Below are 24,184 nucleotides of genomic sequence, written 5' to 3' on the forward strand. Positions count from 1 at the left end.
CCTTTCCCTTCTGGATACAGAACCTTGTCCAAGTAGGAGGGCCTTGAGCTAACCCTAGCCATGAGGCAATATATGGATATTGGTCCAGGTGTCCTGGCTCTCCTGTGCCTGCTGTATAGACTGCTTCCACTATTTGTAAGTTCCTGGTGTTCCCTGGTGGCCATCCTACTCCCATAGGGGGCCATTCGACCTCACAGAGTATGTGGAGGTGGTTAGGCTTCATCTTCACCCCATAGTCTCCTCCTAATCCCTTCTTAAAACTTTTAATCCTGCACTCCAATACAGTTGCCTTAGATCCACTTCCCCCCATCTTGCTTACCTTCTTGGACCTTCTTCTACTTTTCCTTTTGTTCTGTCTATGAAGTTCTCAGTACCCCATGTACTTCTGATAGTTCCACTCAATGACACTTAAATTGCCATTCTGCCTCCTTCCTAATTAGGGTGAGAAGAGCTTTACCTGCCAGATCACCTGCCTGTCAGCACAGCCGAACCAGAACACCATGTGGTCTAAGACTGTTTTTCCCTTAAGTCCATTCTGCTTTGGTGGACTTGATCAGGTGCGGATGAATACACAGATGGGTTAAATATCCCATGTCCCAGGCCATCTCTGGAAAAGCCAATTCATACTCACTTATGTATCCCCCTCCTTCTAGCCTAACAATTCAGAGGGGGTCAAGAATTTCACAGCAGACGGGACACCTCCTGGGGGAGGGCAGAATATGAACATACAAGGACCATTTTCCTATCCTAAAATCTCCTGGCGATCGCTGGTAATAATCTTCCCTGGACGGCATGGACACACCTCCTAAATGACCTTGACAAATTCCCTTCCTGAGCCCTAGCAAGCTTGTTGACCTGTGTACCAAGCAATCACCACCTGCCTAATCCAGGCTCCTGTGGGTCCCCGCTCCTTCTAGTCCCTCCCAGGGGGGTGATCAGGCCCCCTCTTCCACCCTGCTGGGTGGGCTCCTCCTTGCCTGAGCGCTCAGTTCCCTTGCTGCCGTCCACTACCTGCTAACGTGAAAGGTCCGGGCCTCGAGAAGCAGAATCCTTCCAGAAGGGCGAGGCGCCTTCCCCCCTCTAGAAGATTCAAGCCACAAGGCCTCGGAGTAGTCCCAAATGGGACATGTCTCCTCAAAATGAGGAGTTTCCTGGCCCATGCACCAAATGTTGTAGGCACGCGTTCCGGGAAACAAACTCACTCAGAAGGACAATGTAGATAGTGGAGTGCAGTTTATTACACCGGTGGGCCGAAGGCAGAGTCTCCTCCTGGCCAAGGACTCTGACCAGTTTTTGTGAAGACCTTATATACCCTAAGTGTACTTGCTCAAACCCACCTCCCCAAATTCCTTGAAACTAGTCTGGACAAGGTAAAAGTGAGATACGATCAAAGTTAACCCATGATTGATGTGTCACAAGACTAGATAAACAGTGGGCATTTATCAATAGGCCTGTGGTCATATCTCGATAAACATAATGGAATTTACGACTTTGTTCTGTTACAGAGATAATTAGTATATTCTTTTAGGCAACGGAGAGTCTAGTACAAGTCCTGAGGCTCTTTGATCCAGGGGGGTCTGGTTTTCCACTGGATTGCCATTTCTATAGACGCCGGGCACAAAGTTCAGAGTCCACTGGGAGGGGGATCATGCGTGTAGCCTAATGTTCGCAGCCTGCCCTAAGAAGGAGTCCATCTCTGTTTCCTCCTTCAGCAGGAGGTGGTGTTCCTGCAGCTTGTTGGAACAGGGGCCGTGGACGAAGCCACACTGAGTTTGTAGAAACTTGAGGGCCCTGAAAGGAGGAAACGGGGCTGCAGAAGCAACAAGTGTGGATTTATTGGACGCAGTGTCACTCGTGGCTCTGAGTCTTGGGGATGTCAAAGGCGGGGAACCATCCCAGCCAAAGCTTCCTCAAGAGCTGGGGGACCCAGCCCCCGGGCCTTTCCTCCATGACGTCCTCCTCGGAAGCCTCTAAAAAGCACAATCAGACACGCCCTGTGGGTACCTTGCTGGAAGGAACCTTGCCCAGGGCTAAGGTATCCTCTGTTGCCAGGAGAACAGGTCAGCATTGCTAAAAGGGCGGAAACCTTCCACCAGGCCAAGGGGAGTGGCCTCAAGTCCTGCCAAACCAAGAAGGAAGAAGGACCCAGGGGCTCGTTCAGGAAAGACTGGGCATCGGGCTACCTGGGCTTAATCCCGCCCCCTCCCTGGGCCAGGAGGGTCAGGGAGGAGCTCAGCTATCTGTGACCTCTGCAGGGTCCCTGGGATGAGGGAGCAGGGCAGTCCTACTGCACAGGCTGGGGTCTGCTGTCTTACCAGAAACGTACACGGCCATCTCCTTTCGGGCCTTGTTATTCTCCTAGGAAGGGAGAAGGGACACGGGGTCGGATGAGGCGGGTTCTACGTTGTGCAGCTGGGGAAACAGGCCTCACTTCACAATAAATCGGGGGAGGCCAGGGTTCAGATCCACTCGCTGCTCAGACCGTGTCTGCACCTCTCAGCTCCACACAGAGCTGTTCTTCCACCGGGATGGCAGTTTGACTCAGTGGTCTTGGGGTGCCCCGGCCTCCCTGCACCATTGCCATGGTGGCATGGGCCTGGCCTCTGCACTCCACCCTGCAGAGCCCGGGGGCTTCCCAGGAGGACCCACACGGGGACAGTGTTCCAGCTGAGCCCCAGGCTTCCTTACCTGCCATCCTGAGGTCCTTGCTACCTCTTCCTTCTCAGTCACCCCCTTCGCACCAGGAATGAGGCTGGCTGGTTCCTCCCCCGGGGGCCCCACCTGCCCCTCCTCCCTAGACAAGACAGCAGTCTCCTCCTTGGGGGCAGCATCGTTTGGTGCTCCCATGGCCTGCAAGGAGGGGCAAGAGGGCGGTATATGGGCAGAAAGGCCCTCTGATGCCCTACCCCTACCCTCCTGCTGTGCACACTTGCAGTGTGTATCCCCTGCTTCTGTGCACACTTGGAGTGTGTAGTTCTTTATTTTTCCAGGGAAGCCCCTCCCTTTTCAGCTCGAGGTGTGGTCGGGTTGTAAGTGTCCTAAAGGAGCCCCCCTGGTATCTCAGGGGCCCCGACCACGTGCTGGACAGGGTTCCTGTCTCAGGGAGCCCTGACAGGTGACAGTCCCCAGCCCCCGGCCCTTCCTGGCCAGGCCTCACTTACCTCAGAGTCGTGCTTCTTCCCACTCCTGACTCTGCGTCTCTACAGAGGGAAACAGGGGCCGTCACATACAGCTGAGAGTGCCCGGGGGTCCTTCCCTGCCTGGCCCATCCTCTTGCTGTGTGTGCCCACCAAGGAGGCCCAGGGCAGCCACCCCACTCCAGGGGAGGAGGAGTCCCCAGCCCTTACCCACCTGAGCGGTCACGGGGTAGCACTTATCCATCGGCCCCCACACTGGCCTTAAGGTCTCCCCGATGGGCTGTATGACCAGGAGAAAGAGAGAAGGCTGAGGTGACACGTCAAGGGCTCAGTCATGCATGGTCCACTGTCAGTGCACGCTGCCGACACGAAGACTACAGGGAGTTAAGGAAGCTTCACACTAACGAATGATTGATGTCTTTAGACACAAAACGCTGCATTCACAAACAAGGACCGGTGCTGAGATAAAAATGTTCCAACAATAATCTCTAATTCTTTTGTTTTTTTTAAATTTCATTTTGGCTGAATTGGGTCTGTTGTGGTGCATGGATTCTTCATTTTAGCGCTTGGGCTTTTTTTTTCCTCTCTAGCTCAGTGCACAGGGTCCTCTCTAGTTGCTGGCCATGGGCTTCGTTGCCCCATGGATGTGCGATCTTAGTTCCCTGACCAGGGATCGAACCGGCATGCCCTGAATTGGAAGGTGGATTCTTAACCAATGGACCACCAGGAAATCCCTACAACTTCTAATTCTTCAAAAACAGAAATATGATCATGGGAATTAAAAACCCAATCAGAGTGTAGAAGATAAAATTGAAAAAGAGTGTCTCCCAGAATAGAGAGATCAGGAGCTCCAACTGCTAAATCATAGATCTTTCTGAAAGAAGGAACAGAATCAACAAACTGGGGTGGCAGGAAAGATCCCAAATAAATATCATTCATGTGTTATTGAGAATTTTCCCAAAGATGCAGGACCGAGTTTGTAGGAGAGAAGGAATCGCCAAGTGTCCAGGAAAATGGATGAAGGAGACCCACCCCAGATGATGTCATTACTAAATATTGAAATACCTAGGATGAAAAGAAGAACCAAAAAACTCCTAGAGATATGAAGAAAGAAGTATATTAAGTTTCATCAGACTTTTCACCATCAACCTTTGAAGCAAGAAGAAAATGAGGATCTTTAAAATCTGTGAGAAAATTATTTCTAGTCTAAAATTCTGTACCTAGTCAAACTGAGTTAAATAAGCAGTAAGACCTTTTCGGACAGGTCGTATCTAGGACTGCCCCTCAGGAGTATCTCAGGACTACCCCTCAGCACAACTGCAGGTTGTGCTGCCCCCAAAACAAGAGATAACACAGGCTCCACACGTGAACGAAGTGACGTACCCCGAAGAATGACGGTGGAGGGAGTTCCCAGGAGAGCTGGGCCTCCGACCACAAGGACGTCCGTCCAGGAGGGAAAAGGGTGGAGGGCTCCATGAAATATGTCCCCAGGGAAATGATCATATTGATAAACAACCTAACTTGTCTTAAGTGCATAGCAGCAAGGAGATTAATTCTTTTTAATAGTTTAGATGTATTAATTATAGGTACAGAGAAAACTAAAGTTTAAAAAAGAGGAAAAAAGCAAAATTATACACAAAGACTGATGCTAGTGTACTACATGACTCAGGAATACTGTTTACATAGTTTTAAAATGTAAACCCTCAATATTGAGCTAAACAAAACGATGCCACAAGCCCACTAGAATGACTTTAAAAAAGGAAAATGCCGAAAGTGATGTGCATCAAACGGATCCTCTCGTTCTTTGCTGGTGAGAATGCAAAGTGGATACCAGCACTTTGGAGAGTTTCACAGTTTCCTAGAAAACTAAGTACACATTAGCACATGACCCCACCACCCCCCTGCGAGGTGTTTACCTAAGGAAAAGGAAAACCTATGTTCGCACAAAACTCGTACATGAACGTTACAGTGGTTTTATCTGAAATGCCCAAAACCAGAAACAATCCAAATGCTTCTTATCCGGTCGGCGGATAGACCGCGGTACATCCACACACGGGACAGCTACTCGGCAATGAGAAGGAACAAACCACCCGACACACAACCGGGTGCCCTGTGCTCAGCGAGAGACTCAAAACCACATCCTGGGCACTGCCCTGTGGCCAGTGGTCAGGACTCTGTGCTTCCACTGCAGGGGGCCCGCGTTGGGTCCCTGGTAGGGGAACTGAGATCCTGCAAGCCTGCTGCGTGGCAGATAAATAAATACTAGGTACTGGGATATTTCCATTGATACGACCATCTTGCAAAGGCAAAACTATGGGGCCAGAAAACCATTCACTGGATGCCAGGGGCTGGGAGCGGGGGAAGGGTTGAGTATTAGTGAGTATGGGGGAATTTTCTGAACTGACTGGAGCTGTTCTCTATCTTGACTGTACTGGCAATTTCACAGTTGTATATATGTGTCAAAACTCACAGAGCTGTAGCTAAAAAGAATGGATTCCACTCTATTTAAATAGTTCCTTAATTTAAAAAAAAATGAATTAAAAAGAGCCCACTGTGTGGGAGAGGGATTTAAAAGCCAAAATGATATAAAAGTCAGCAAAAAAAGCAAAAATGATACTTAAAAACTTTTAAGAACTAAAGATGTCATTACTCAAAACATTTAGAATGCCAAAACCTAGGATATAATCATGAGGAAGACTACAGAGAGGTGAAACGTGTGTTGGAGGTGGTATTAAGTGTTCAGTTGTTATGAGAGCTAAATCCTCACCTTTCGTTGTAATAATTCATTAGATAATGTTTAGATGTGAACAATCAAGATAAAGCAAGATAAGCTTTTTATTTAGAACAGTGGAGGCAAAATCAACGGCTTCAGCTAGAAAGTTGGAAGCTAGAGAGATTTCCACCCCTGGGCTGCTGTGGGTGAAGAGGATTGGGACAAACAGCAGACTTTTTCCAGGTCTTAAACCTTTGACTCATCAAACTATGTATACACATTTATTTGATGACAATAAAGATTTTTTTAAATGAAAGTTTGGTTAATTAAAAAAAAAAAACACGAAGGAAGCAACATAGAACTCTGTCTCTGAAAGTGAAATTTGCTCAGTCGTGTCTAACTCTTTGCAAAGTTACACAGTGCATCGAATTCTCCAGGCCAGAATACTGGAGTTGGTAGCCCTTCCCTTCTCCAGGGGATCTTCCCAACCCAGGGATCGAACCTAGGTCTCACACATTGCGGGTGGATTCCTTACCAACTGAGCCACAATTGAAGCCCAAGAATCCTGGAATGGGTAGCCTATCCCTTCTCCAGTCGATCTTCCTGACCCAGGAACCGAACCGGGTTCTTCTGCACCACAGGTGAATTCTTTACCCACTGAGCTATCTGGGAACCCCTAGGGCACCTGCCCACCTGGGCCTTCTTAGGGGCTCTCCAACCTCTGACAGTCACTCCCTAACTACGTAGCCCACATGTCTCCATGCTGCTGGGTCACAGAGAAGCTGCTTGTCCCCGTGATATTCCTCTCTTCCCAGTAGCGCCAGAGGGAGAGCAGGGGGCCTCCAGAGACCAGGCATGTGACTCTAACATGTCACCTTGGGCTGCCTGGGTCCAGTCACTGTCCCTCTGGGAGCCTAAGTTTCCTCCTCTACAAAGTGGGAGCTGCTGGTGGGAGGCAGGGAGAATGGATACACGTGCATGTATGGCTGAGCCCATTCTCTGCTCACCTGAAACTGTCACATGTTAATTGGCTACACCCCAATACAAAACAAAGTTTCCTTTCAGCGTTCACCCAAAACTGTCATGTTTCCTGGCTATACTCCAACACACACACACACAAAATGCTGCTGGGGGCTTTGAGGTTTCACCGATGGGCACCCCTAATCTGGCACGCGGCCCTCAGTGGCCATCCAGCTTCCATGTGTGCTTTCCTGACAGAGGGCTGGGAGGGGGCTTCAGTCACAGGTCCCTGGGCCTGCAATGTCCACGAGGGTATGTGACCCCAGGCAGGCGTCCTGCTCACCACCACCCCCTTCACGTACAAATGTGGAACCATATTCCAAGACTACTCAAGTCTTAAAACTTTGACTCATCAAACTATGTATACACATGTCTTTGATGACAATAAAGCTTTTTAAAATGAAAGTTTGGTAAACTTAAAAAAAAAAAACATAATGGAAGCAACATATGTCATCTGTTCCTCTCGGTCCGTCTAGGTTCCTGCCAGGGAGCCCTGAGATGAGCTTATGGCCTCAGAGCCCTGAGGTGACCGTACAGCCAGCCCGTGGAGGGGCGGGCATGGGGTGTAGAGTGGGGCTTTGTTTGACGAGTTGCCGAGAACACAGGGAATTTCTCCAGAGTCCTCACACACACACGCACAGTTGGTCAAGCATTTCTAACCCAGCAGTGTGACTGCTCTTTGCGCTACATGAGGCGGTCCCCTCAGCCCCTGACAGAGGCCCACCTGTGCTGACTCCACAGCGAGCTCGTGGGCAGGGGCTGTTTTCCCCAAAGGCCCCTGAAAATAGTAGTGCACCACGCCTGCAGGTAGACGAGGAGAGACTAGTGAAAACATTTAAAAAGCAACAATTATTTTTAAATGTCGGTGTTTACAATATGGCAGAATGGCATATTTTTAAGTATTTTGATGTGTGATGAACGACATTAGACATTAGCTTACAATGAGTGAGGGGACAGCTGTTCAGAAGATATAAGCAAATATGTGAAGACCACTGCTGCAGGCTGTGACTTGGTTATCTGTGTTCTGAGGGGGTAGTTTGCGAGGTTGTGCTTTGGGAGGATGCATGGGTTTTAGAAAACAACCCTGCTGCCTCCCTAGCCCCAGATTCAAACTTCCCTCAGCCACAGCAGGTGGAAACTGAGGCAGCAGCCAGCTAGGTGCAGGTGCCGGCAGCACCGAGAGCAGCCTCCAGGGCCAGGGAGGTCGGCGGAGTCCAGGCAGCCCCTGAGAACTGGAGCCCTTGGGGCTGGTCTCCGAGGGGAAAGTGGTTGCCCAGGACTCATGGATGGGGTTGTGTGGGTGTGTAGATATGCATGTGAGCGTGGGCTAGTCAGGATGCGAATGTGTGTAAATGTGGTTTATGAGTGGGTGATTCTGTGCATGTGTTGAGTGCACCAGTGGGAAGTGAGGGACACCGAGAACTCTATCGGTGGTCCCTCTGGGCAGTCGGTCCTCCCGCCAGCACGGGCCAAGGAGCAGTAACATACTTGGGAGGCGAAGGCCCCTCGGGAGCAGGACTGGGACATGGTCTGGGAACAGGGCTGTGGCTGCATTAGAGGCTGACAGGCGACAGGTGGCGGCAGAACCCATTCCCAAGACCCCGGATTCTTTGTCGAATCTGCCAAGCTGGGGAGTCAGGCCGCGGGAGGGGGACTTCTTGTGCTCTCCAGCCACCCTCCGGAAGCACGTGGAGAGCACACGTGAGGGACAGTACCGCCCGTGAGCCTGACTCTCCTTGACCCCTCTCTGTACCCTCTGGCAGCACAATCTCCCCGACAAGACAGCTCAGGGCAGAGGCCAAAGGCCGGTCCTCCTCTCCCTTTATACAGAGGCCCCAGACTGGTGGAGCCCCGGAGGTGGAGTTAGAGTGCCCTGCTGACCTGGTCCTGGGTGCCGGTGTGGTGAGGAACCCAGCGCTCACAGAGGCAGCCATGGGGCTGCTGTCTGGGGACACGCTGGGGCCCCTGGCCGTGGCCCTGCTCATCTTCTTGCTCTTGCTGGACCTGATGTACCGGCGCTCACGTTGGGCCGCACGCTACCCACCAGGCCCCACGCCGCTGCCGGTGCTGGGCAACCTGCTGCAGGTGGACTTCGAGGACCCGCGTCCCAGCTTTAACCAGGTGAGGACTGAGGGGTGGGGAGTGCGCAGCGGTGGTCCTAGGGCCCCACTTAGCAGCGGACAGTGGGCACTGGGTGAAGCCGCAGGCCGGAAGAGGAACTAGGCCAAGAAGAGGAGGCGGATCCGAGAGGCTTGCTGAGGGAGGGCGTCTGTTCAGGGCCCAAGAAGAGTTTGGATTTTCTAAACAGAGGTCAGAGAGGACAAAGGCCAGCAGGTGGGTTTACAGCATGGTGACAGGCTGGAGATTCAGCCAGCCAGCTCTTAAATTATGTGAGCCTGAGTCCTTGAGGGTTGGAAGGAAAGGTCTTGAGGATGGGGGAGATGTCTGGTTATGAGCCCTTTTAAATCAGGAGAGCTGTGGTTGAGAGAGGCATAGTGATCTGCTTCAAATCTTTTGCCTCCAGGAGGCCTTGGGCCTCCCTGCTGCCCTCTATGAACCTCAGCTTCTCCACCTGTGAAACAGGACGCTGACTTGGCCTGCTGACCCTTTCGTGGCACTTGCACAGCCATAGCTGGCTCTGTGAGTAGGATGGTCTCATCCAACCGGAGAGCCTCAAAACCAGAGGATGTAACCCCCGGGCTCCCAAGACTAGATAAAGTCCTTGCAGTTGCTCGCTGCTGGAGGGGACCCAGAGGTGCCCAGAGGCTAATGCCAGGAGGCTCGGCCCACAGCCTGGCGGGGCCTGGGCTTGCCAAACACCCTCGACCTTTGGCCTGCAGCTGCGGCGCCGCTTCGGGAACGTGTTCAGCCTGCAGCAGGTCTGGATGCCGGTAGTCGTGCTCAAGGGGCTGGCGGCTGTGCGCGAGGCGCTGGTGTACCGCAGCCAGGACACTGCCGACCGTCCACCTCAGGCACTCTACGAGCACTTGGGTTTCGGGCCGCGCGCCGAAGGCAAGTGGAGAGGGCAGGCCTCGTCCCAGGCGGAGGCAGGGTCGTGGATTTTCGGTGCCGGAAAGCCAACGAATTTGAGGGGGCGACAGGTGGAGAAAGGAGACTGTGCCAAGCATTGGGGGAGGAGAAATTGAATGAGGCAGAAGGCGGGGGCCTTACTAAGAGAGGGTGGCCCAGGGCCATTGCGAAGGCGAAGGGGACGTCGGTGTGGGCAGGAAAGAGGACAATGTCGGGGTGGGCAGGGCATGGGCGGACCAGGACCTTCCCCAATGCAAACAGGGTCTCAGTGGGTAAAATACAAAGTGGAGCCAAGATAGGCGCCTATAGGGGAGCCTCGGGAGCAGTGCGGGCCCACAGAGAATGGGAGCAGTCTCCAGACTGAAGGGGGTGTGAAAGTGGGCGGCATTTAGGACTGGAGGGCGAGGCCTCTGTGGACGGGGCAGGGCGGAGACTTTTCCCCCAAAGAGGCGGGGCTGTGAGCAGATCCCCGGGAGGGGCGGGGCCATACCATAGCCACGCCCACAAGCCTGCCCCGCCCCTAGGAGTGATCCTGGCGCGTTATGGGGACGCCTGGCGCGAGCAGCGGCGCTTCTCCCTATCCACCCTGCGCAACTTCGGCCTGGGGAAGAAGTCACTCGAGCAGTGGGTGACCGAGGAGCCCTCGTGCCTCTGTGCCGCCTTCGCCGACCAGGCCGGTGAGTGAGTGCTGGGGCTGAGGGACACGGAGGTCTGGGAGGTTTGGAGAGGTCTGGGAAAGAGATGGAGGCGACGCCCTACCTTGCACCGTCCCCTTCCAGGACATCCCTTTAGCCCCAAGGACCTCCTGAATAAAGCAGTGAGCAACGTCATCGCCTCTCTGACCTTCGGGTGCCGCTTCGAGTACAATGATCCTCGCATCGTCAAGCTGTTGGACGTGATGGAGGATGGGCTGAAGGAAGAGATGAAAATAATGCGCCAGGTGCGGGGGGAGGAGGAGGCCTTGGTGCTCCATCGGGCCCCCCCTGCAGGAGGACTTGTGTAAAGGGCCAGCGCAGGAAAGGGCTTTCCCGGAAAGGCACCTGCAAGGAACAGACTTGGAAGTTGGGAGAGATGGCAGACAGCCCAGATGGGAGAGTCCGGGCAGGGGTCAGCGCGCTTAGGGGTGGGAGTACGCTTTCAGTGGAAGGGACCCGTACCCATGATATGTACATTTTAGGTTTATCTTTCTGGGCCTAGGGCCAGGAGAGAGGAGCAGGGTCTGAACTTAGAGAGGAACAAGGTCAATGGTGGGGACCCTGGAGGAGGCTGGGACCTGACTGGTGAGCGCCTGAGCACCAGGAGGTCCCAGGTTCCCAGGGCCCCACGGCGGTGACCCGCACAGGTGGTGGAAGCTGTGCCAGTGCTCCTGCGCATCCCAGGGCTGGCTGCCAAGGTCATCCCGGGGCAGAAGGCCTTCATGACCCTGATTGATGAGCTGATCGCTGAGCAGAAGATGACCCGGGACCCGACCCAGCCACCCCGACACCTGACTGACGCCTTCCTGGATGAGGTGAAGGAGGTAAGGTGATCGGGACAGGGATGTGTGTTGAGGGCCCAGGAGGCAAACTCAGGCCTCTGTATCACCCAGGGATCAGGCACCTGGGCTGACTGGAGCAGGGTGCGAGGCCATGTGGGGACTTCACCTCTGTCCCTGAGCTTACCTTCCCGGTGTGACCCAGGCCAAGGGGAACCCCGAGAGCAGCTTCAATGATGAGAACCTGCGCCTGGTGGTGGCCGACCTGTTCTCCGCTGGGATGGTCACCACCTCGACCACACTGGCCTGGGCCCTCCTCCTCATGATCCTGCACCCTGATGTGCAGCATGAGTCTAGCCCGGGGCGGGTGGTGGGAGGACGAGTACAGCCCGATGCCTCTGAGCTCAGTTAGTTTGGCCACCAGCAGCAGCTCTGTGCAGGGGCTGAGCCCCAGCGCATATGTCACAGCTCCTCAGAGTGGATGCAGTGCTACCCAGAAGTCAGGAGGCGGCGGGAGCCCAGCCCTTGGGTCTGACCACCACGAGGACACTTGTTTTCCAGGACGGGTCCAGCAGGAAATCGATGAGGTGATAGGGCAGGGTGAGGCGACCAGAGATGGGGGATCAGGCCCTCATGCCCTTCACCGTGGCCGTGGTCCATGAGGTACAACGCTTTGCGGACATCGTCCCCCTGGGATTGCCCCACATGACATCCCGTGACATCGAGGTGCAGGGCTTCCACGTCCCCAAGGTAGGCCTGCGGCTCCGCACCACCTGCCACCTGGTACCGCAGTGAGTGTCGCCAGGTGTGGCCAGGACTGGAATCCAAATCACCCCGTCCTCATGGCCACAGATACTGAATGTCCCAGCCTGGGCGGGCGTAGACAGGAGGGCAGAGCAGGGCTGGCTCTGTCTACTCAAGAGCCCTTGGTCGGGCAGGGAAGACCAACTAGAACATGTCACAGTGTTGGAGGAGCCCGGGCACTGAGGAGAAGTAAGGGCACCCTGCCATGGGCACAGGGACGGTGCTGAGAAATGTCTTGGGCTGAGGGTTACTTGAAGAGTCCGGGTGTGTGCCAGGCAGTGTGTGTGCCCATGTGTGTTTGGTGGCAGGGGTCTGGGCACCCCCCCACCAATCGAGACCTCACCAATGCCAGACATCTGCCACCAGGGGACGACACTCATCACCAACCTTTCGTCAGTGCTGAAGGACGAGACCGTCTGGGAGAAGCCTTTCCACTTCCACCCAGAGCACTTCCTGGATGCCCAGGGGTGCTTCGTCAAGCAGGAGGCCTTCATACCCTTCTCTGCAGATACCTTGTGGGTGGGGGGGTGCTTGGTTTGCTTCCCCATCCTGAGGGGGTCTTGGAGGGGGAGATCCAGGCTCAAAGAGCCCCCGTGCCCACCCACAGGCCGCCGCACGTGCCTCGGGGAGCCCCTGGCCCGCATGGAGCTCTTCCTCTTCTTCACTAGCCTCTTGCAGCATTTCAGCTTCTCAGAGAAGTGCCTGCCAGGCAGCCCCGCCCCAGCGACCATGGTGTCTTTGTGGCCCTGGTGACCCCAGCTCCCTACCAGCTCTGTGCAGTGCCCCGCTAGAGGCAGGCATCCAGCCCCCAAGCCGCTCCTCAGCCGTAGCCCTGATGGTCAATAAACCAGTGTCTGGTGGCTCCATTGTGACTTGAGTCCTACATGGGACCCCTGACCAGCCCCTGGCAGTCATGTGGCTTCAGCAGTCTGCCCAAAACCAGCCCCCACCCCACGGCCTGATTCATCCTTACCTGGCATTTGACCCCATTTAACATATGGGTGTACTGAGGCTCAGAGTGTACTAGGGTGTACTGTGAGATGGGTATACTGAGGCTTACACCCAGACACCCTGGGAGACCCAACCTCCCTTACTGGGCGTAGGACCAAACCTATATAAACAGGTCCTGGCAACTGCTGGGAGGAGCTCACATAGACTGGGGGAGAGATTTCAGGCCCCCATGGGATAAGGGGGCCCATCAGCTCAGACACCCACATTTCAGGCCTAGCCATAGCCACCTGGCTCTACAAGCCTCAGCCAGCGTCTCAAGTCTGTGGCTCCAGAAGATGGGGGCAGGACTGGGAAGCGATATGCCAGGTAACCCCCAGCTCTCAGAGCTCTTGAGGCAGGAGCCCTTCCCAGGAGGGAGCCACCTCCCTGGGCCTCTTTATAGGATGGGCCCCCTTTCCCTGCCCCTTAAGGACACTCATCCCCCAGCCCATGCCCAGTAGGAGTTGCCACTCACAGCCACGCTAGAGCTTGGCTCCAACCTGGGGCTCAATCCTCTGAGTGGCCAGGTGAGGCCAGGCTCTCAGGAGCCTAGGCAGGGGCCGAAATGAGCCCCTGTGGATGGTGGGCGTGCCCTGGGGCAGGGTTAACTTTGGATCCTGTGACAGTGGGATGGCAGAGCAGAAGGAAGCCCTGCAGAGCTCAGAGCAGGACACCCTGCTCTCGTCCTTGCTGTGCTATGACACCATGTGACCTTGGGCTTGTGTTTCCCCTTCAGCCAGCAGGAGGTTTGCCTCTGATGGCGGCCAAGTCCTGTCTTCCTGCGCCGACTCTTAGGCTGTGACCTTCTCAGCCTGGAGCCCCGGCCAAGGGCAGGGACCCCCATCCTCCACCTCCAGCCCCCAGTCTGGTCTGGACTGAGCTCACACAGACACCACCCAAGGGCTCTAATGACTGTCTGCTCACCTGAGTCTTAGGCAGACTCCTTGGCACATTGAGGTTAAGAGCTGGGAGACCCAGACAGGTCAGACCCAAGCCCCTGATCAAGCCAGTAGTGCCTTCATGACAGTCAGATCTCGACATTCAGGGAGCCCTGTCTGTCCCTTGGCACTGACTCAGAAAACCAGCCAGGGCCCCTTGAGTCTCCAGCATACCCATGTCAAGCGCTTAATGGCAGGAGGTGGTGTTCCTGCAGCTTGTTGGGACAGGGGCCGTGGACGAAGCCACACTGAGTTTGTAGAAACTTGAGGGCCCTGAAAGGAGGAAACGGGGCTGCAGAAGCAACAAGTATGGATTTATTGGACGCAGTGTCACTCGTGGCTCTGAGTCTTGGGGATGTCAAAGGCGGGGAACCATCCCAGCCAAAGCTTCCTCAAGAGCTGGGGGACCCAGTCCCCGGGCCTTTCCTTCATGACGTCCTCCTCGGAAGCCTCTAAAAAGCACAATCAGACACGCCCTGTGGGTACCTTGCTGGAAGGAACCTTGCCCAGTGCTAGGATACCCTCTGTTGCCAGGAGAACAGGTCAGCATTGCTAAAAGGGCGGAAACCTTCCACCAGACCAAGGGGAGTGGCCTCAAGTCCTGCCAAACCAAGAAGGAAGAAGGACCCAGGGGCTTGTTCAGGAAAGACTGGGCATCAGGATACCTGGGCTTCATCCCGCCCCCTCCCTGGGCCAGGAGGGTCAGGGAGGAGCTCAGCTATCTGTGACCTCTGCAGGGTCCCTGGGATGAGGGAGCAGGGCAGTCCTACTGCACAGGCTGGGGTCTGCTGTCTTACCAGAAACGTACACGGCCATCTCCTTTCGGGCCTTGTTATTCTCCTAGGAAGGGAGAAGGGGCACGGGGTCAGATGAGGCGGGTTCTACGTTGTGCAGCTGGGGAAACAGGCCTCACTTCACAAGAAATCGGGGGAGGCCAGGGTTCAGATCCACTCGCTGCTCAGACCGTGTCTGCACCTCTCAGCTCCACACAGAGCTGTTCTTCCACCGGGATGGCAGTTTGACTCAGTGGTCTTGGGGTGCCCCGGTCTCCCTGCACTGTTGCCATGGTAGCATGGGCCTGGCCTCTGCACTCCACCCTGCAGAGCCCGGGGGCTTCCCAGGAGGACCCACACGGGGACAGTGTTCCAGCTGAGCCCCAGGCTTCCTTACCTGCCATCCTGAGGTCCTTGCTACCTCTTCCTTCTCAGTCACCCCCTTCGCACCAGGAATGAGGCTGGCTGGTTCCTCCCCCGGGGACCCCACCTGCCCCTCCTCCCTAGACAAGACAGCAGTCTCCTCCTTGGGGGCAGCATCGTTTGGTGCTCCCATGGCCTGCAAGGAGGGGCAAGAGGGCGGTATATGGGCAGAAAGGCCCTCTGATGCCCTACCCCTACCCTCCTGCTGTGCACACTTGCAGTGTGTATCCCCTCCTGCTGTGCACACTTGCAGTGTGTATCCCCTGCTTCTGTGCATACTTGGAGTGTATATCCCATTTCTGTGCACACTTGCAGTGTGTATCCCCTGCTTCTGTGCACACTTGGAGTGTGTAGTTCTTTATTTTTCCAGGGAAGCCCCTCCCTTTTCAGCTCGAGGTGTGGTCGGGTTGTAAGTGTCCTAAAGGAGCCCCCCTGGTATCTCAGGGGCCCCGACCACGTGCTGGACAGGGTTCCTGTCTCAGGGAGCCCTGACAGGTGACAGTCCCCAGCCCCCGGCCCTTCCTGGCCAGGCCTCACTTACCTCAGAGTCGTGCTTCTTCCCACTCCTGACTCTGCGTCTCTACAGAGGGAAACAGGGGCCGTCACATACAGCTGAGAGTGCCCGGGGGTCCTTCCCTGCCTGGCCCATCCTCTTGCTGTGTGTGCCTACCAAGGAGGCCCAGGGCAGCCACCCCACTCCAGGGGAGGAGGAGTCCCCAGCCCTTACCCACCTGAGCGGTCACGGGGTAGCACTTATCCATCGGCCCCCACACTGGCCTTAAGGTCTCCCCGATGGGCTGTATGACCAGGAGAAAGAGAGAAGGCTGAGGTGACACGTCAAGGGCTCAGTCATGCATGGTCCACTGTCAGTGCACGCTGCCGACACGAAGACTACGGGGAGTTAAGGAAGCTTCACACTAACGAATGATTGATGTCTTTAGACACAAAACGCTGCATTCACAAACAAGGACCGGTGCTGAGATAAAAATGTTCCAACAATAATCTCTAATTCTTTTGTTTTTTTAAATTTCATTTTGGCTGAATTGGGTCTGTTGTGGTGCATGGATTCTTCATTTTAGCGCTTGGGCCTTTTTTTCCTCTCTAGCTCAGTGCACAGGGTCCTCTCTAGTTGCTGGCCATGGGCTTCGTTGCCCCATGGATGTGCGATCTTAGTTCCCTGACCAGGGATCGAACCGGCATCCCCTGAATTGGAAGGTGGATTCTTAACCACTGGACCACCAGGAAGTCCCTACAACTTCTAATTCTTCAAAAACAGAAATATGATCATGGGAATAAAAAATTAATTTTCAATTAAAAAAAATTTTAATCCAATTTTTTTGGATAAAATTGAAAAAGAGTGTCTCCCAGAATAGAGAGATCAGGAGCTCCAACTGCTAAATCATAGATCTTTCTGAAAGAAGGAACAGAATCAACAAACTGGGGTGGCAGGAAAGATCCCAAATAAATATGATTCATGTGTTATTGAGAATTTTCCCAAAGATGCAGGACCGAGTTTGTAGAAGAGAAGGAATCACCAGTGTCCAGGAAAATGGATGAAGGAGACCCACCCCAGATGATGTCATTACTAAATATTGAAATACCTAGGATGAAAAGAAGAACCGAAAAACTCCTAGAGATATGAAGAAAGAAGTCTATTAAGTTTCATCAGACTTTTCACCACCAACCTCTGAAGCAAGAAGAAAATAAGGATCTTCAAAATCTGTGAGAAAATTATTTCTAGTCTAAAATTCTGTACCTAGTCAAACTGAGTTAAATAAGCAGTAAGACCTTTTCGGACAGGTCGTATCTAGGACTACCCCTCAGCACAACTGCAGGTTGTGCTGCCCCCAAAACAAGAGATAACACAGGCTCCACACGTGAACGAGTACCCCGAAGAATGACGGTGGAGGGAGCTTCCAGGAGAGCTGAGCCTCCGACCTCAAGGACGTCCGTCCAGGAGGGAAAAGGGTGGAGGGCTCCATGAAATAAGTCCCCAGGGAAATGATCATATTGATAAACTGCCTAACTTGTGTTAAGTGTATAGCAAGGAGATTAATTGTTTTTAATAGACATTTTAGATTATAGGTAGAGAGAAAACTAAAGTTTAAAAAAGAGGAAAAAAGCAACATTATAGACAAAGACTGATGATAGTATACTACATGACTCAGGAATACTGCTTGCATACTTTTAAAATGTAAACCCTCAATATTGAGCTAAACAAAATGACGCCACAAGCCCACTAGAATGACTTCAAAAAAGGGAAATTTTGGAAGTGATATGGAACAAACGGAACCTCTCGTTCTTTGCTGGTGAGACGGCAAAGTGGATACCAGCACTTTGGAAAGTTTCACAGTTTCCCAGAAAACTAAGTACACATTAGCACGTGACCCCACCACCCCCCTGCGAGGTGTTTACCTAAGGAAAAGGAAAACCTATGTTCGCACAAAACTTGCACATGAACGTTACAGTGGTTTTATCTGAAACTGCCCAAACCAGAAACAATCCAAATGCTTCTTATCCGGTCGGCGGATAGACCGCGGTACATCCACACACAGGACAGCTACTCAGCAATGAGAAGGAACAAACCACCTGACACACAACCAGGTGCCCTGTGCTCAGCGAGAGACTCAAAACCACATCCTGGGCACTGCCCTGTGGCCAGTGGTCAGGACTCTGTGCTTCCACTGCAGGGGGCCCGCGTTGGGTCCCTGGTCGGGGAACTGAGATCCTGCAAGCCTGCTGCGTGGCAGATAAATAAATACTAGGTACTGGGATATTTCCATTGATACGACCATCTTGCAAAGGCAAAACTATGGGGCCAGAAAACCATTCACTGGATGCCAGGGGCTGGGAGCGGGGGAAGGGTTGAGTATTAGTGAGTATGGGGGAATTTTCTGAACTGACTGGAGCTGTTCTCTATCTTGACTGTACTGGCAATTCCACAGTTGTATATATGTGTCAAAACTCAGAGATCCGTACGGTAAAAAGAATGCATTTCAGTCTATTTAAATAGCTCCTTAATTTTTAAGAAATGAATTAAAAAGGGCCCACTGTGTGGGAGAGGAATTTAAAAGCCAAAATGATATAAAAGTCAGCAAAAAAAGCAAAAATGATACTTAAAAATTTTTAAGAACTAAAGATGTCATTACTCAAAACATTTAGAATGCCAAAACCTAGGATATAATCATGAGGAAGACTACAGAGAGGTGAAACGTGTGTTGGAGGTGGTATTAAGTGTTCAGTTGTTATGAGAGCTAAATCCTCACCTTTCGTTGTAATAATTCATTAGATAATGTTTAGATGTGAACAATCAAGACAAAGCAAGATAAGCTTTTTATTTAGAACAGTGGAGGCAAAATCAACGGCTTCAGCTAGAAAGTTGGAAGCTAGAGAGATTTCCACCCCTGGGCTGCTGTGGGTGAAGAGGATTGGGACAAACAGCAGACTTTTTCCAGGTCTTAAACCTTTGACTCATCAAACTATGTATACACATTTATTTGATGACAATAAAGTTTTTTTTTTAAATGAAAGTTTGTTTAATTAAAAAAAAAATACGAAGGAAGCAACATAGGACTGTGTCTCCAAAAGTGAAATATGCTCAGTGTGTCTAACTCTTTGCAAACTTATACAGTCCATGGAATTCTCCAGGCCAGAATACTGGAGTGGGTAGCCCTTCCCTTCTCCAGGAGGTCTTCCAACCCAGGGATCGAACAGAGGTCTCCCTCATTGTGGGTGGATTCCTTACCAGCTGAGCCAAAAGGGAAGGCCAAGAATCCTGGAGTTGGTAGCCTATCCCTTCTCCAGGGGATCTTCCTGACCCAGGAATCAAACTGGGGTCTTCTGCACCACAGGTGAATTCTTTACCCACTGAGCTATCTGGGAAGCCCTAAGGCACCTGCCCACCTGGGCCTTCTTAGGGGCTCTCCAACCTCTGACAGTCACTCCCTAACTACGTAGCCCATCTCCATGCTGCTGGGTCACAGAGAAGCTGTTTGTCCCCGTGAAACTCCTCTCTTCCCAGTAGCGCCAGAGGGAGAGCAGGGGGCCTCCAGAGACCAGGCATGTGACTCTAACGTGTCACCTTGGGCTGCCTGGGTCCAGTCACTGTCCCTCTGGGAGCCTAAGTTTCCTCCTCTACAAAGTGGGAGCTGCTGGTGGGAGGTGGGGAGAATGGATACACGTGCATGTATGGCTGAGCCCATTCTCTGCTCACCTGAAACTGTCACAACGTGTTAATTGGCTACACCCCAATACAAAACGAAGTTTCCCTTCACTGTTCACTGTCACGTTTCCTGGCTATACTCCAACACACACACACACAAAATGCTGCTGGGGGCTGCGAAGTTTCACCGATGGGCACCCCTAATCTGGCACGCGGCCCTCAGTGGCCATCCAGCTTCCATGTGTGTTTTCCTGACAGAGGGCTGGGAGGGGGCTTCAGTCACAGGTCCCTGGACCTGCAATGTCCACGAGGGTATGTGACCCCAGGCAGGTGTCCTGCTCACCACCACCCCCTTCACGTACAAATGTGGAACCATATTCCAAGACTACTCACACAGTAGGGGTCATCTGTTCCTCTCGGTCCATCTAGGTTCCTGCCAGGGAGCCCTGACATGAGCTTATGGCCTCAGAGCCCTGAGGTGACCGTACAGCCAGCCCGTGGAGGGGCGGGCATGGGGTGTAGAGGGGGGCTTTCTTTGACGAGTTGCCGAGAGCACAGGGAATTTCTCCAGAGTCCTCACACACACACGCACAGTTGGTCAAGCATTTCTAACCCAGCAGTGTGACCGCTCTTTGCGCTACATGAGGCGGTCCCCTCAGCCCCTGACAGAGGCCCACCTGTGCTGACTCCACAGCGAGCTCGTGGGCAGGGGCTGTTTTCCCGAAAGGCCCCTGAAAACAGTAGTGCACCACGCCTGCAGGTAGACGAGGAGAGACTAGTTAAAACATTTAAAAAGCAACAATTATTTTTAAAGTCAGTATGTACAATATGGCAATAATGGTATATTTTTAAACTATTTTGATGTGTGATGAAAGACATTATACATTAACTTACAAATATGTGAGGGGACAGCTGTTCAAAAGTGAAAGAAAAGAAAGTGAAGTCACTCGGTTGTGTCCGACCCTTTGCGACCCCCCATGGACAGTAGCCTACCAGGCTCCTCCATCAATGGATTCTCCAGGCAAGAGTACTGGAGTCGGTTGCCATTTCCTATTTCAGGGGACCTTCCCAACCCAGGGATCGAACCCTGGTCTCCTGCATTGTAGGCAGATGCTTTTTACCATCTGAGCCACCAGGGAAGTGGTGTTATTCAAAAGGCATAAGTAAATATTTGAAGATCACTGCTATAGGGTATGACTTGGTTCTTTATATTTTGAGGGGGTAGTTTGAGAGTTTTTTGGGAAGATGCATGGGTTTTAGAGTCAGACACAGGTTCAAATCCCACTTCTCCATGGAGGTACAGAGGAAGGAAAGGGAAAAAGAAGGCCAGCCTTGGTTCTGAGCAGTGTGACCAGCCCTGGGGAGCCAGGCATATGGTGATCTCAGGAGGGGGCCTCTGGGAGTCTTGGGGAGTAGCTGGAGATTGAAGTGGCTCGGAGACGAGCACCCATTCCCTGGGTCCTGCCATCAGTCCCCCGACCACCCCAGCACCCAGGCCCTCACCTGTAAGAATGAAGATCTGTATCGTGTAGAGGAGACTATAGAGCCTGGAAGGAAAGCAGAGCAGAGTGTGCAGCTGGGGTCTCGTGCCCTCACGGTTTTCCTCCCCCATCCAAGCCCCAGCACCTGTTCCACCAGGATGCGTCCAATCAACACTTGTGGGTGAATAAATCTGCAGCTGTAACAGGGCTCAGCCCAGGCTCCCTGCTGACTGGCCATCATGACTCTGTGCCTCTGCTTATTCAGAAAGCCAGACTTGGAGCCTGGAGCCCACACGGCCCCTCTGACTCCCTCCCTTCTCCTTTCCTTCTTGTTTGCACAGGTCCATCTTGCCTCTCCAGCCTGAAGGCAGGGGCTTAGCCTTGGCTCAGCATTCATAGCTGTTCGTTCAAGGGTTGTATTAGCTCTTTGGCCCACAGCCCCCCAAAGCCCTCCCTCTCTCCTCTGGACTGACTCCAGCCTGGATTAGAAACAATATCCCATTGTCCATCTTGCTCTTCTATAACACCTCCCTTGGGACAAACAGCTTTTCCTGGCCATTCTGAATAGCACGTGGGATGTTCCCCTACCAGAGATCGAGCTTCCACAGTGAAACTGCCGAATCCTAACCATTAGGCCACCTGAGAACCCCCTCGAACACAGCGTCTTAGCACTGTCAGGATGCTGGCACCCTGTCTATACACACACACATGCACGCACACACACACACACACACACACACACAGAGGCACGTCCCATTTGTTTGTATCAGGCTCTCCACTCTGACCCTGAATCCCAGAGACACTGAAACAGTCAGGAAAAGGGCCATACAAAACCCCTTCCTCATGGGACCCAGTGAGGGGGTCCCCTTTCCTGGTTGATGAGGGTATGATACCAGGGCCCATGTAAACTTTACCTCTCTCTCTGGCTCCACAGACCAAACATCATTTTCAGTCTAAGGAGAGAAGATGGGTATCAGTCAGTGCATCACGTCACCCCAGAGGCCTGGTATCCCTTTACTCTGCGGCTGGCAGGGACTGCAATGGGCCAGAGGCAGCTCCCCAGCTGCTGGGATGGCAGGACCCCGCCAGCAGGGTTCATCCAAGGGAGAGCCTGCTGGTGGCAGCTTGAGGCTAAACTCAAGACAATGGAGTGAGTTAGTACGCGGAGCTTGGAAAATGCTCAGGAATTTCTCTCAGGACCTTAGACCTCCCACTGGAAAAGTAGGGGTCAGGATGGGGAGGGCGGGTTGGGAGAGGATTAAGGGAAAAGGTACAGCTCTACTGAACATCTGATGTAAAATGACCCCGGGGGTAGGCAGCTAATTATAATAGTAAATAAAAATGATTAAAAACCACCACCAGTTTAAAGTATTTTAGGTGTTATGCAGCAGATTTGGAATAATCTTGGGAGGACAGGGGGAGATTCCCTAGCCTTTTGAAAGCACACTGTCTGTCTAGAATCCCACCTTCAGCGTTGAATTGCATATGAACTGACACCAGGGTAAGTCAAGGTCTCCAGGGTGAGGTGGACCTCAGCGTGGCCTGGGGAGCCTCTGTTCCCCTTGAGTCCCCCATTCTCCACAGGAACTGTTAGGGAGTCTCTCTCTCAACCTCCAGCCCCTTGTCCGCCTTCCTCACTCTCAGCCGGGCCCACAGGCTCTATTAGACGGTATTCCCAGATTTTCTGCCACTAGACTCGTCCATTCTCTGCTTCTCGCAGGTCATTTCCTCTTCAGGGGAGGAGACCACGCCCCCTTCTCTGGGGCTCACCCTCTCCTGTACTCCATCCCTCTGGTCTTCTCACAACCTGGTGTTTGGGGGTCCCCTCTCTCACTTGTCTTTCCTTCTCCTCCCCTCTGTATGTAATCATATCACCCAGCTCTTGTCCCTTCAGCCCACATCCTTTCTCCAGGTGCCATCCTAATTGTCCCTTTCCCTTCACACCATCTCCTTGAGAGACTCTGCCGTGCATGTCTCTGCTCCTCCCCACCACTCCCTCACTCCACAACTCACAGACTCTTTCTGTTCCCATCAACCTCTGAGACCTTTCTCACCAAAGTCATCAATAAGTTCCTAGTCCCCAAACCCAGGTGGCCTTTTTGGGGCCTCAGCTCATTTCATCTCTCTCTGGGGCACTACCAGACCTCCCTTCCTACTGAACTACCTTCTCTGAGAATACTGTTAGCAACATATTCAACAGTAAGCTTTCAAAAAGCAAGATATCAGGCTTTTTTCTGAACGAAGGTTTGGAGGAGAGAAAATGAGTCCTGAGTGAGAGAAGAAGAGGAGGGAAGAGAGAACACCACATACGAAGGGAGGCAGAAAAGTTAGGCTAGGAGTCATCAAGACAATTACCACCTGCTTGGGTGGTTTACCAAGGGTGGCCTTTTGAAACTGCTTACCAGATCTACCAACCTTGAGGATGGTGGCGATCTGCAGGGTATCCTTTGACCGTATCAGTGTGCAGGCAGCCTATTCACCTCCCCTCAGGCCCCAGCACACACTGAGAAGGGCACTGGAGTACAGCTAAGCCTGGGAGCCCAGCACACAACCCCTCCCTTTCACAAGCGGTGTCTGTGTGTGACATCATGTCTTTGGGGGCTTTGTGACAGGACAACGTCTCCACCTTGACCACAGTAGCTTGTCACTGCCTCAGGGTGGATGTAAATCCCCATCAGTCAGAGGCGGCACTTTGTAGGTATGTCTTCGTGTCCATTCAGTGCCATCAATGCTGCTTAAGCACCCACGATGTGCCAAGCTCCATGCAAAGACACAAAGGTGCATAAGACTCACTCACATGACTCAATAATCTTGTTTTTAAAATAAAAAGCCAGAACACAATCAGACCATTTCTAAGTGTCATCCATTTATTCAACCAATGTCTGCTGAGCTTTCAGTTTGGTTCAGGAATATGGTGAGGGTCCCAGGTGGCTCAGTACTAAAGAATCCGCCTGCCAATACAGGAGACATAGGAGATGCAGGTTCGACCCCTGGGTCAGGAAGATCCCCTGGAGAAGGAAATGGCAACCCACTCCAGTATTCTTGCCTGGAGAATCCCATGGACAGAGAAGCCTGGCGGGCAACAGTCTATGAGGTTGCAAAGAGTCAGACACGACTGAGCAACTGAGCACACAGAAAGGTAAACAAGACAGAGACTGCCCTTGAGGAGCTTGAAGAGATCAAACAAACATCTTCAGAGTCAAGACAATAGCTTTTACACCCTCCCCAAATTGCTACAA

At 52.8% G+C, this 24,184-nt stretch overlaps 2 protein-coding genes across 2 annotated transcripts; one reads left to right on the plus strand and one right to left on the minus strand.

The window, feature by feature from the left end:
• Positions 1-1,728: 1,728 nt before the first annotated feature.
• On the minus strand, positions 1,729-8,461 carry LOC129643521 (uncharacterized). The gene is made up of 7 exons (XM_055568559.1): positions 8,359-8,461; positions 7,595-7,671; positions 3,352-3,417; positions 3,162-3,200; positions 2,689-2,850; positions 2,316-2,358; positions 1,729-1,970 (listed from the first exon to the last, which is right to left on the minus strand). The coding sequence occupies exons 1-7, from the start codon at positions 8,459-8,461 to the stop codon at positions 1,849-1,851; spliced, it is 612 nt and encodes a 203-aa protein (XP_055424534.1). The 3' UTR covers positions 1,729-1,848.
• A 317-nt stretch (positions 8,462-8,778) lies between these two features.
• Positions 8,779-12,969, plus strand: LOC129641301 (cytochrome P450 2D14-like). Its single transcript, XM_055566023.1, is given in 10 exon segments — positions 8,779-8,991; positions 9,711-9,882; positions 10,425-10,577; positions 10,680-10,840; positions 11,243-11,419; positions 11,580-11,730; positions 11,936-11,973; positions 11,975-12,124; positions 12,545-12,871; positions 12,874-12,969. Coding segments are annotated over 10 exon segments (1,614 nt in total). The 5' UTR covers positions 8,779-8,802.
• Positions 12,970-24,184: the final 11,215 nt, after the last annotated feature.

The sequence above is a fragment of the Bubalus kerabau genome, chromosome 1 (genome assembly GCF_029407905.1).
Source record: "Bubalus kerabau isolate K-KA32 ecotype Philippines breed swamp buffalo chromosome 1, PCC_UOA_SB_1v2, whole genome shotgun sequence".
NCBI lineage: Eukaryota > Metazoa > Chordata > Mammalia > Artiodactyla > Bovidae > Bubalus > Bubalus kerabau.